This window comes from Cupressus sempervirens, chromosome 10, assembly GCF_028749045.1.
Source record: "Cupressus sempervirens isolate cs-2001-9-10 chromosome 10, ASM2874904v1, whole genome shotgun sequence".
Lineage (NCBI taxonomy): Eukaryota > Viridiplantae > Streptophyta > Pinopsida > Cupressales > Cupressaceae > Cupressus > Cupressus sempervirens.
In genome coordinates, this window is record NC_143127.1 from 1700205 (window position 1) to 1713985 (window position 13781).

General features: G+C 36.6%; 1 protein-coding gene across 1 annotated transcript in view; it reads left to right on the forward strand.

Moving 5' to 3' along the window:
• The window catches only part of LOC149532255 (uncharacterized), a 102008-nt gene extending 88859 nt beyond the window's left edge, over positions 1–13149 (forward strand). Inside the window, exons 3-5 of the mRNA XM_089803217.1 lie at positions 6316–6624; positions 12313–12397; positions 12593–13149. Coding sequence (XP_089659343.1) covers positions 6316–6624; positions 12313–12397; positions 12593–12724 — 526 coding nt within the window. The 3' untranslated portion in view covers positions 12725–13149. The remainder of the gene's footprint in view (positions 1–6315; positions 6625–12312; positions 12398–12592) is intronic.
• Positions 13150–13781: the final 632 nt, after the last annotated feature.

Genomic DNA, 13781 nt, shown 5'->3' on the forward strand with positions numbered 1-13781 from the left:
CTGACCATTGGCCCATATATAGTACGAGGTTGAGAGTGTATGAAAATATTGAATTCTTTATCATTGTTCAGATTACTCAGTTTACAAAATGCGCTCTTTTGTCACTAGTGATCTGAAGAGGTATTCCAAACCAGGTTACTACCTTGTTCGTATAGGAATCTTGCCATACTTAGTGCTGTATTATGTAGAAGAGCCCTTGGTTACCCACTTTGTGAGATGCTCTGTGGCCACTATTACATATCTACATTTTTGCATGTTACTCATCTTTAGGTTCCCTACAAAATCTAATCCCTACCTCTCACATATTTCTTGTGGTTGTGATGGGAAAAGGGGCATAAAATCCCTCTTCAATGGTTTCCTTTCTTTTGAGATGTGTCACAGTTTAGTACCCACTCTTGGCAATTTGCATGTAAGGTTGGCCACCATAGTCCAACTTTTCATACTAACTTGTCCTTCCTTCTTCGTGGCTTCCTTGATATCTTTTCTTGCCTTCTTTAGTTTCTCTTTCTTTGCACTCGTGTCAGGATATGTGAGTTTTTTGGCTTGTGTCCTTGTGATGGCCAAAATTTCTCTCCTCAGCTCTGAAATATTGATCATGTTTTCACTTTTTTGTTTGGGACAACTTGTATCTTCATGATTGCTAGGTCCACACTATTTACACAACATCCCCCCATTTTGTCCTCTGCTTTGGCAGTCACTTGCAAAATGACCCCATTCATTACATCTCTAACATTGAATCACGCGGCGTCCTTGAGCATTGTATTGGATGCGGCTCCAGGGTGTATTGGTATTGTTGTTGTTATTACTCCTTTGTGAGTTGTTGCAGTACCTTCCGGGCGAGGCCTCCATATTTGTATTTCTTGGTGGCGTGGAAGGGGGTATGTCTTGTTTGCCTTGGGTAAATAATACCTTGGTGCTTCTTGCCTTTAGGTTATAAGGGCACCCCTTAATGGAGTGTCCTACTACCTGGCATATGTCGCATAATGCTTTCTTTGGACAATTGGCTTTAGTGTGGCCCTTCAACTTGCAATCGATAACCAGGGTTTTTTGCCTTCTTTTATTCCTTCTTTCCCAGCCACCATCGCCTCTATCATTTGCATCATATCTCTTCTTAACGCTTGTATTGATTTGGATTCTTCTCCACTATCTCCTTTCATACTATAAGTATCACTCCCATGCTTCCTTTTGAGGTCTTTCTTTTGCTTTCAATGTCCATGGCACGTGTGCAGATGTCTATGTACACATATGGTCGTACTACCTTCATCTTCCCTCGTAGAGATGGGGTTAGTCCTTGAATGAACCACCGTGTTCTCAATCTGTCTGCTGGTTTATTTTCCAATTTGCATATGAGTTCCTTTAGTTTTTGATTGTAGGTTGTATGGATTCTTTCTTCCCTTGTTTGGTATTATGTATTTCCGTGGCTATTTCATCATCTTCTTGTAATAATCTAAACTCTTCTTCAAAAGCTGTTCTAAGATATTTCCACGATGTTTTCTCTATATACCAGTCAATGGCAATCCTTAACCAATCATCCTGGTCATCCTCTCCATTTGCTTGCCATATGGTTATACATGTCTTGCAGTGATGTGCTGGGTTGTCTGACCCATCACTTGTAAATCTGAGAAGTTTTTGTTTCTCTGCTATTCCTGCCATCCTAGTTTGCCAACTACTGCCTTGTGTGTTTACTGTGGGAAAAGTTATCTCCACTTGTTTTTTGTACCTCTTCTTCAGTCCAATTGGAGCTTTATTTGTGTCTTGTTCGATGCTCTCTTCGTGCTGGTGTTTCCAGGTCTATCTACCCAACCTCATTTTTGGTTCTTTTGAAATAGTCAAGTTTCCTATTCCCCTTTAGAGTAGTTTCAATCAAGTTCTCCGCCATCATTTCAAAGTGGGTTTGTTCTTCTGGTTAATTCCCTCTATCCAGCTCACTGAGTTCCTTTAGATGGTGACGCCTCTCCTCTTGTTCTATGATTCGCAATGACCACCGCAATGTAATTTCTCCTCCAGTTACCTCTTCTACCAAATTCCTTTGGGTCTTTTTTTAGTGTTAGGGGCATTAATTGTTTTGTTGGCTAGGCATTCTACGTTATGAGGTATCTTGCTTATGTGTTTCTCGTTGGTTCATTTTAGCAAATTGTTGTAGCACTTATTGCCTTTGTTGCTCATGTTGTACTTTGACATGTTTTTCCTCTAGCGTTATAGGTTCCTTGCTAGTTACTGAGGTATTTGTCCAAGGAGATTGTACATTGCTGATGAGACTAAAAGTTTGTCACGTACCGTGCTCTCTAAAACCTCTCTCTTGAACTTCCTTTTGCACATATTGATCAACTGAAAATTCCAACTCCTGCACCAGATCTTGTGTCACTTGATCCTCCCCTGTTACTTCATCCTCCTCAATGTCACTCACTGTGACTAGTGCTTACTGTTGGAATGGGTGACCCATCACTCTATTGCCTCCATTGTTGTGAAGTTACTACCATTGCCAATAGTCAAAATCAAATGCAATATACAACCAATACAATAACATAATACCATGCAATGAAAAGGGGGTGATATCTTTTATTAATTCCAAGCTAGTTTATATGGAACCTGCCTTTCTCCTTACTTGGATCGGTTCTTATATATTATTCATGTTGGTTAGTAAACTGACAGATACAACCCTTTGATACATCTAATTACCCAATTCTGCCACTAACAATTTTTAACATTAAGTGTACTAATTATTTATTACTGACTTACATAGGCATCAACCTACTAAAGAGAGAATAATATTTCTTTTAAAAATAACCAACTTCCAACTTCCAAAATCAAGTACTATCTCCGTTGTTGCATCTCTCCTGTTAGATTTAGCATTTGGAGGCATTTTTACACTTTGGCTTCCTTTCAACTATTTTATGAATACTTGAATCACTCGAGTGGAATTGTTCTTCTTTTGCCCATGCAACCTTTAGGATATGCTTTAAAAGGTGTACCCTAAATCAACTTGCTTTACGTCTGTCTTATATCTGTTCTTAGTCTGCTCAAACTCTGCTTAAACTACTGATATAAATTTCTTTCATATTTGGTGGAAGCATTCACAAAGGTATTCTTTTTATTAATTTTCCCCCTCTTAACACATGTTTGCTGCTGTAGCCATAATATCTCCCTTTCTCTCCCAAATGAAGTCTTCTTGCCTCTATATCTTCCAACATAGGATAGATGTCATCTCTTCATCATGCCACCTTCTGGCAAGAGATAGAGGTCACACCTCTTCATCATGCCGCCTTCTAGCAAGTGACTTAATCTTTCACAGTTAGCACTCTTTGGATGTGTACAACCATTCATACTTTCTTCTTTTTGAAAGAGTCACTTATTTACTTCTCATTCCTTTATTAATCCATCCTTGATTCCCATGGTCCATTCTTTCTTTCTTACTTTTCCCCCCTCTAATGAAGTTCGCCTCTCCCTTTTATATCCATGTTTAGAGGGAGACAACTTTTCAATTCATGACTTTTGAGCATTCGTTTAACTAAATGTTAAGTATTTTAAATTTTATTCTTTTATATTTTTAATTCAACTGTTTATTGATTATTACTAAATACTATTTCAAGAAGGGGACATCACATATATCAAATGCTTTTTCAATTTGGTGTATATTATACAGCCTTTTGCAGATTGTTTTTGACACACTAGCATAACTAAACCTTTTACGTGCACCCAACCTTGTACCAGGACAAGAAACTTGGGATTCTTGTTCCGCTCTTGCATTTCATTGTGGTTTCAATTCTGCCTCTTGCAGCTCGATTGCCAAGGCTTTAGAAACTAGAAACACTCTATGAACAAAATTGACGCTCATCTTCGCAAATGCTAAATCAGCAGAGAAATACAAATTTGCAGTGAATATGCATCACATTTCGGCCATTGATATTTTACTTAGTTACCCAGTTCTTCCCCTAGCCCTTCGAAGCAGATGAATTTCGAACCAGTCCTTGGTTCTGGTTCTGCTTCCCTTTTGGGTTCCACTTGGGTTCGAACCTAGGCAGGCTGGTACCTTTGGGCAAACCTAGGTCGAGGCATGGTCGAACCAGGGTAGACCCAGGCAAACAAAATGCGAACCAGGTACAGTTCCACTGAGAAACATTCTATAATTTAGTGCAGAAAATGATTATTACAGAATTTGAATACAGATTTTTAATAGTGCAAAACAAAATTTGCTGAAGTTCAGATATTTGTTACATCAAATTGAACTAGTACTCAAGATGTCTTTCAGTGAAATCATATTTTAAACATTAAACAACATCTTCAATAGGTGAATGGAGTTGCAAGCTACTTTTATAGCATTTTTCAAGTAGGATGTTAATTACAAACTAACAAGCTCTGTGTACAATGAAAAAATAATAAACATTTGACAACTTAGAATGCAGGAATGTCATTAGTGCAATTGATCTCATTGACAGTGGCACTGTTTGTGAATTGACTAATGCCTTTGATGATGAGAAGAAGAAGAAGATGAAGATTTAGATAACCCATTAGATGATTGAAACTTAGTATAAAGTTCTAATTGTTGAAAGTCAAAATAATAATACTTGGACTCGATATTATATTTTAATATTTTTGTGTTGCTAATAGATATGATTTTATGATTAAAAGTTTATAGTGTTTTTGTTGTTTTTATGATACTATGTGACATTCTAATCTTAATTTATTCTTCTTGGCTGCATACATATGTATATGTATGTATATACATGTTTTTGTACTAACGAACCCAAACCCCATTTCAAAATTTTGCCATAACAGCGAACTGGTTCTTTGAACCCAAACTTGAACCCAAACTCGAACCGGTAACATAGATATTTTATAGTCGTACCCTCAGAATTTCTATGGAAAATTATGCAAAGATTATTTTGATGATTGTCCTTTCTATCTCTACTGTTGTTTGCTGGTAGTAAATGTACCCAATACTATGCTGTTTTCATAGTGGGATTGCCTATTGGTGTAAAGATATATGATCTAAGCTTCAAGTGAATTTAGTTTCAGTTCACAGACTAAAAATGTGTATCTAAGTCAAGCAACTGGGAAAATTTTGTGACAAATTGTCCATAAAATTGATTATCTGTTTATACACGCCTGTTGAATTGATAGATGCGTCTGCCTATCTTCTTGTGCTACTTGACAAGTAAATTGTAGAAACATGAATGCTGATATATAACATGCCAATATGGCATGAGCTGGACATGTTATTGAAGTTAGATTGGAAACTGATGCATGCTTTTGTATAGTGACCCTACTGTTATTGGTTTTGCTATATGCAGGCATCTTTTGACATTTTGATCATTAAGATTACCAGACTGGTATTTTTTATAATGTCTGCTTTATATCAACTGGTTTCCACCCTTTATAATAGTGCAGCCATTAGGAGCTGCAGGGCCCACCCAACCCAACTATAGTTTCTTGGGTGGGAGGGTGCTATAGTTACTGGGCCCCTAAAATTTGTCCGATGGAATTGTGCTCTGGATGGTTTATTTAACCCCCTTTATTCTTTTCAGTTTGTTTTTTTAATTCACTATTTGCTGGTGTGGGTTGGTTCTACATCTTACAATCTGTTAATGTGACTTAGTTTACCCTGGCCTGTATATTGGTATGTTGGCACATTCCATTCTACAACAACTAATATACATTTTTTAAGTAGTTCACCAAGGCTTTCGACATGCATTTTTATTTAGTTCATCATTCCTACACTTATTGGCTTACCCAACTAACTATTTGTTTGTCCAATTATTTCTTGTTTTTGACTAGTATTTAGCAACGGATCCCAGTATAAATCAAGGATCACATCCCTGTCTCCATGCTCACACTTGAATTTTTTGGTCATTATATTTAGATATAATATAGCTGGTACACCTATTTTTAGTAATGTATCATAATTTTAGTGGTGATCTGAACCCACGACTCCACATCCCCAGGTGATTGTTTCGTTTAACAACCCCAAAATATGTTTAGTTGTTGCCTACCTTTTGTTTGAAATGGGTACTGATTTGGGCCTAGCTTTCATTTGATCTGTTTGTTGGTTTGCGACTTTCAAGTGTGGGTCCTTCCAAAAGTAATGGTGTTATTTACATTATAATTTAATGATCTTTTGCACTTGTTTTGTCGTGGAACCCTAGCTGGAGACTATTATTTCCAAGTTCCATTGTTTGTAACATCCAACATGTTAGGTGTGCGATTTTTATAAATGATATAATTGCTATGTAACCAATTTGTGCTACTGGTATATGAAATTAATTCAGCTGATAGTGGTCATCTGACATTCATAATTTGGTTGCCTGTTCTAAGCAGCAAGCAGAAAACTGGCAGATCGCATGAAGCTAAAAATTGTTCAAAGGATTTGGAAGATTCCCCTACTCCAGGAATTAACAAGCATGATCAAAATGAAGTATCCTCGAACGACAATTTTATCTGCAAGGAAAACCTCAGTACTCCACAGTCATGTGTAGCTGCTATAGACAGCTTTCAATTTACAGATGATACTGTGGATGCCAATTTCGAGAATATTAGGGTTCAGAGCATGCTGCAAGGATCAAAAAATAGAAATTTTGAGAAAGTTTCTTCGAGCTGTCCTCCTTTGGGAAGGTCTGTATGTAAAAGGTATGTTGCAACCAGAAACATGGGAATTCTATTAATCAGATTATAAACTACTTTGGATATAAATACATGATACAGGGGATGAAAATTGAATAAACTAAATGACTTCCTGAAAACAGAAACCTAAATAAGTATGAAGTTTGAAACTTGTTTGAATCAGTGATGCTGTTATATGGTGTGCATATTAGAAATGATTTTTCTAGGCAGGAATATGTGAGTTGTGCAGAAAAATCCGTGCTTATGTTAGTTTTATTCTATCTTCTATCAAGTTCCTAGTTGAAATAAGAATTTACATTCGCTGACATACAAACTAACAATAGTACAAGGTTTAATCATTTGGATTTTATTATTGATAAAATGAAAAGACCAAAAGGCTATAACAGTATAACCACAAAATGGCAAAATGTAGGCAACTAGATATGTTGCAACCATGCCTCTGCCTCTCCTTTGCCTATATCAAAATTAGAATTAGAATTTAGTAATGGCCAACAAGAGTGGCTGGCTCATTCATTGGGATCCTAATGATTTGGCCTTGGATCTCATCATTAATTGTTGTGGCATCTTTAGGATCAACATCCTAGAATGCAATTCAAGTTTTTTGATACTCGAGGGTTTGTTGATTTTGAAGTTGCAAGGCATTACTATGTACAATCACCCATATCTCTGTTCATTTAGAGGTAAGCTTATTCCTTTTGACTGAATGAATGAAGGTGTATGTGGATCGAATTCTCTTTTGAACAAAGGATTTACGAATCCATTAAAAGAGGTAGATGACAGACATTCTCAACTTTACTACGTCTTTGCTAGGTCATATCCATTATCTAGTTAATTGGTTGAGCTAATATAGCTCTTTACCTCTTATCAACTCTGGGTTGCTAAATGTTGAGGCCTAATGGTTGCAGCATAACAAGTGGATATTTTTGATTGAAGTTCGAACAGGTTTTGAAGGGGTCTCAAAATCTTGTACAGAGGGATTTGATTGGATTCAAAACTGTATTGCCCTAAAATTGCACCTCTCCAATTATGACACTTGCATTGAGCTGCGTGTAATAATGAAGGACCATGATCAAATGGTCACATTTGGTGTAGTGTTCATGGTTTACTATATAAGTTTGAGATTCACACGCTTGGACGTGAGCATGATGCATACCCGTCCACAAAATTTGAAAATTCAATACCACTTTTGATGCCTGTCCCTTTTATTGGACGTGTACAAACAACTGCTTCTGCCTGCTTGCAATGAAAAAAAGCCTTTTTGGGCTTATTTTATATCTATCAGGCTCTCAGATCTCTGACTCCTTTTGGAACTCTCTAAGCAAATTCTTGTATCCTTTTGCTCTTAATCTTTCACAACGAAGCATTGCTAGATTTCATGCTCAACTTGGGAAAGATCTGCACTCGGATCTATTTCTTATTTAGATTTCTATGTTATACTCATTCATTGGATATTATTATCTCATATATATCATTGTATCTCGAAATAATATCTCATTAGGTGATAAGGGCTTTCCTACCTTAAGAAAGGTTCGTTTTTTATTGTCTTTGTATAGTAGGGGTTCTTCTCCATTAAACAGGGAGTTATTTCTATTGTTTGTCTCAATTTCAGTTTATTATATTTATCTATTGGCTGTCCTTGAAGGTGCGGAAACCAAAGTGGGGGGTTTGACTGAGGCAAACCTCTATGCGGCCCCAACATTTTCCCCTGTTTTTGTGTGTGCAGATGACAAACAGGAATTTGGATACAACCCCACTGGCTATACCTACAGCACCTCCAACATCCCAGCCATGATAACCTCCTGTGTTCCAAGCACCATCCCTACTCTTACAACCACATCTGCTCGTCAAATCATATTCCTCAAGTCCAGACACATCAACCAAAAGGACTTCGGTCCCTGCTACGAAATTCAGGCTCCACAAAACAGAAAAAAGATCAGTTCTCTGCCCATAAGAAACATACACCCAGAGCAAAAACAGGGAATCAACAGAAATACAGCTCACAAAAAACCTGCACAGATTCTTTCTTTTCAAATCACAAAACAAGCGCTAACCTGAACAGATAACCATCAGACTGCAGAGGTGATTGCATGTCAAAAGCGAAGCCATCTAAGGCTGTGAACCACCAAATAAATGCTATAGAAAAGTACAGAGCTGAGCCAAGCTCATCATCCACCAAGCTAAGCAAAGAGGCCCAAAATAGTAGGGAAGGCCCCACCAAAATGCACAAAGGACCTTCAAAAGAAAACCTACACAGTCCTTGCAAAATAACCCCTTTTCTCCACCTCTGCTATCCCCCATAGGCTTGAGCAGTAGGAAAAAGAGTCTAGGAGAATCAAACCTCCCCATCCCCCTACCCCCCACCCACGGCCTCAAGCAAAAATCCACTGTTCCACACAACAAATTGTTAAGAAGTAAAATCCATGGGAGGAGGCAGGTGGGGTGTGGGAGGGTGGATCAGTTGTTTCCAATTAAACTTAAAACCAAACTTATAAATCTGAACTCCAACAATCAAAACAATGATGAAAACATACATCATAACACAACAATTTGTTGAGTAGGGAAAACCTTGATCAGAGGGAAAGCCCTGGTGAGGATGGCACCCACAAGATAGTGTACTGATATATAAGTGCCTTGTGAAAGGATGTGACCCTATTAGGAGTCAAATACAATGCATTTAGTACAACAGTCCTTGTTAGTGGACAAATCCTGTTAGGAGACCTTGAACCTTTGTTACAAGGTTCTAACCCTATTAAGGCTGATAGGAAACAATTAGACCCACTACCTAAATGCTCCAGCAAGTGCAAAGAATAAAACTCCAAGATAACATATCCAAAACACTGAACGAACTGATCAGCGACTTGCCAAAACAGTTCCTTTGAAGCTCACCTCATTCATCTGGCACAAGTACTGCTCTGCTTTATCATCCAGCATGAAAGCTCGCATTCATAATACCCACGATGATCATACCCAACCAAGGAAAACATCTTTCCTTTTAGACCCTTACAAATAACTAATTAGGTTGGCTTGTGAGGGCTTCCCCAATGTACAATTAATTACCTAGGTCCAAAGGCATACATGCCTTCATAAGCATCATTACAAATATTACAATAAAGTTCCGATAAGTTACAATTCAAACATTACATTTTACAATGATAAACTACACATTTCCTCAAAACTGTCAGCTGCGACTAAACTACATAGCACGTTACACAACCACCTTTCCAGAATAGCCCAAATCTTCACTATCACGAACATAGGTGCACAAACACATCTTTTACCATAAATCAAGCTCGCTGACATTAAATCAACCTCGCTAATATGACACAACAAAAATACGATCAACTGTCTCTGCCAATAATCCCTATACACTGATCTGTTACCAGTCTTCACCAAACAAATTAACTCATCTAGAATTGAACCTAAGATCCAACGAACATAGACATGATTTTTATACTCATTTTTCTACAGAAATCTAAGCTCGCATAGCTTAACTTGTCACTTGACAACTTTGCTGTGCAAATAATCATCCTGCGATATACGAAATCGTTGTCTGTCATGATCACATAAACATATGCTGTCATCAATGACAAAACTAGTCATCAACACAACACAAAAGCAATACATCCAAGTGCCAACAAGACCTCTATTCCTAACACAAATACTGTGGGCATCAATAAAGAGCAGTTTGAAGGTAGTAGCATGAGCACTGTCCCCACAACATCTGCTTCCCAAACCAAATCTCTCCCAAAGCACAGAAATGGAGTGCCAAGTAAACCAACACACCACACAAGTGGCAAGACTGAGCCAGCTAAGTCCTTATCTTCATCCACAATTCTCACCTCCCCTTCATCTTCTTGATCGGTAATATAAATGAAAGCCCCCTGAAGCTGTTAAAAAAACAGCCCAAACAATCTAATAGTAACACCATTGAAAGCCCATTAGGAGCACTAACACGGTCATCCGCACCTCCACCATCATCTTTTTCTTTGGCAACTTCTTAATCAGAGAAGTCAGCACACCCCAAACACCCATGGTAAAACACACTTCTCAATCCTCCTCTAATCTTCCACAACCAAAGCTCTCGAGCCCTCTTGCCAACTCGACCACAGTGCTAAAAACAGCCCATCACCAACTTCATCGCTACCAGATTCAGAGGCTTCCTCTGCACCGCCTTCAACTCCAGAAACCCTAGTCCGCCCTTGCCTGCCCCTATTCCAGCTTCTCATTTATAATTTTTTTCAATTGATTATGATGATTGTTTCTTTATTAAGTTTGTTTTAATGTTAGGTTAGATATTATAAATTAGGTCAATTTTTATAATTTTTAATATTTTAATGTTGTAAAAATGAACTTCAATTAAGAGTCACCTAGATCCAATGAGTGCTAAGTGTTCCATTTATTCTCATGAGAGATGGATTCATGTTGAATCACTACTCATGAAACATGGGTCAATGAGTTTGACTCAAAAATCAGAGTGGTAAATCCTGGTAGCAATATCACAATTCAATTAAGAGGTTTATGCAAGTTTTTTTAATATAAAAATAATTAATTTTAATTATAAATTTTATTTTTAATTTTATATAGATTTTTAAAAGATATACATTTGCTAGGAAATTAAAAAATGGTATTTTATATTTACAGAGGAATAAATGAGGTTCATTAGGATATTGATTACCATAGTTATAGTTTTATCATCATATTTTAAAATAATTTAATTAAAAATTAAATTTACAAATATAATATTATATTTGAAGTTTATTAATCTTACATAAGACATAAATAATATTATATGTAAAAATAACTATACATATTTTTATGTTTTTATACGGACTAATCCAAAATGAACTCTACCCCAATTTTTTTTTCGCCCCAGAGAGCCGGATTTGACTCTACCCCAATTTATTTCCGCCCCAGAGAGCCGGAACAGAACCGGCAACTTGGCTAGGAATCAATGTATCTTTGATAACAAAATGAAAATTGACAATGACTAGGCGGGAGGATACACCAGGGAAATTTAGCAAGAGAAAAGGTCCCTGAAAAAGCGAGGTAACTTTGCATATGGAAAATGAAAATTGCAAGATGAATTTTAGAGGCAGAACTTAAATCTAAATTAAAACTTCACATCCCAACCCTGCCAATTTGTGAACTAGCTTTATGAGACCCCTTTATGGGAGCAGGGCAATCGCTCATAGCACATTTCTCAGGCACTAATCTTTCTTCATGTTATAACTAATTGTTGATATTTTATTGGCCGTATCACATTTTAAAGATTAATATTTAAAGTAAAACAATAATACAGCTTAGTTATGCCATTCAAATTGGACGTTGTTATCTTCCATACAACCAAATTTTGAAAAATTGAAAATATAATAGATTTTGCTGAAATTCTGGTAGTTGTTCTTTATGATCTCTGCATATTTCGTGGTCCAAAACGAAAAAAAAAAAAACAAAGGAAATTGGAAAAAAAACTATGTTTTCGTGAATCTGGAAAAAACAAGTTGATTTTTTTAATAATTGATACGAAAAAAATTTGGTACATTTCGGATGGAGCGCCATTAAAATTAGGCCATTAGTCCTTCCATGCTTAGCTTACCTACATTAATTTCTTTACGCAACTCTCCTGACGCATAGATTTCTTATAGTTTCATGGTATGCATAAGCATGTGGTTTAATACATTTTTCTGCCTTGGCCAGCCATACAGGCGAGAGATGTACTGAGCTTTGGAATTATTCATCATTAGGTGCTCGGGATGATTCACCTGTGTCAGGAATTCCAAAGGTCTGTTTTTTGGGGATAGATTCTTCTTTGTTGGGTGCATTCTTGTATATTCAAAGAACCACAATATTGTTTATTTTTTCTATTCTTTTTTAGAAATATTTGTTTCTTTTTAAGCAGATTGATGCTTACCAGTTTTGATGGTTTGTTTCCTAAGTATTTGGGACTCATTTAAACTGGTTTTAACTACCTTATCAGATGAAGGCACAAAGAAAGGGAAATTCTCTGCCTGTAAGCAAGCGTAAGAGTACTCTGCCTAAAAAATTTATCAAGGAGCAGAGAGCTCACTTTGCAGAGATTGATGCTTTTGCCCTTGAAGAAGAGGATTAGCATCCGTCAGATAACTGATTAGTCTGGTGTGTAACTTGCTGCATGATATCAAGTGAAATGTCTGCAGCTTATCCACCGCGATCCTTGTTTTTGTGACTTGAATATTTATTAAAGGTTTTGTATATTTAAGATTCCCGTGGATGCATCTAAAAACTGTGTAATTGTGTTGTAGCGGACAATCGATTGTCCTTCCACTTTCTCAGAATTAATGCTTTTCATGCACATATTTTCTATGTATACCCTTGTATTTTTGTTTATACTGGTAAAGGCAGTTGGGACAAATGAATATGTAAGTTCACTCCAATAGGCATTGTAATTGTTTGCATCAGTGAGTGGGTTATGCTGCACAGTATGCAAAAACATGTAATATGACGACTTTATGCGTGGTTTACGTATATTAATTAATTTATTCTGTCAAGATTTTACGTTGGTGGATTTAAAACTTTAACTAATGTGCCATGGCAGTACTGGTTATACAAACGGTTTGCATGCAAGATTCCATCTCTTGGCATTTGTGAACCGGAAAATGCCAATAGGTCCAAAAAACATGGAATATGATGGGCGAAGGTGGGACACTGGAGGGAACTTAGATGCTTTTCAGGTCTCTTCGTTCACTTTATCTCCTCAACTCTTTATCTCATTAGAAAGGACATGTTGAAAATGTTAGCTCCACAAACAATACTGAGCAAATGTTTTGTAGGCAAGTTTTAATGATTTATCTTTTGGAGTCGTTCCCTTTAGTTACTTAAATTTATGAGTATTTATTATTACTACTTCGAGTTAATTAGAAGTCATGTTTCGTTGCATTGGATAAAGCTACTACAATTTAATTTAATCTTCATCTGAACTAGAATCTGAATAAGTGAAATAATTGATTGAAAATGAATTATTAATTCTGTTAATATTTTGTGAAGAATTTATTAATGAAAATAAATACTTATTTAGATATTCGAATATGTGCAGATTTGGGTGCCTCGTTTAAAGCTTTCACCAAAATGCACATTGTTTTATGATAATTCATAAACATGCTTAAGATTACCATACAAAATCTTTCCAT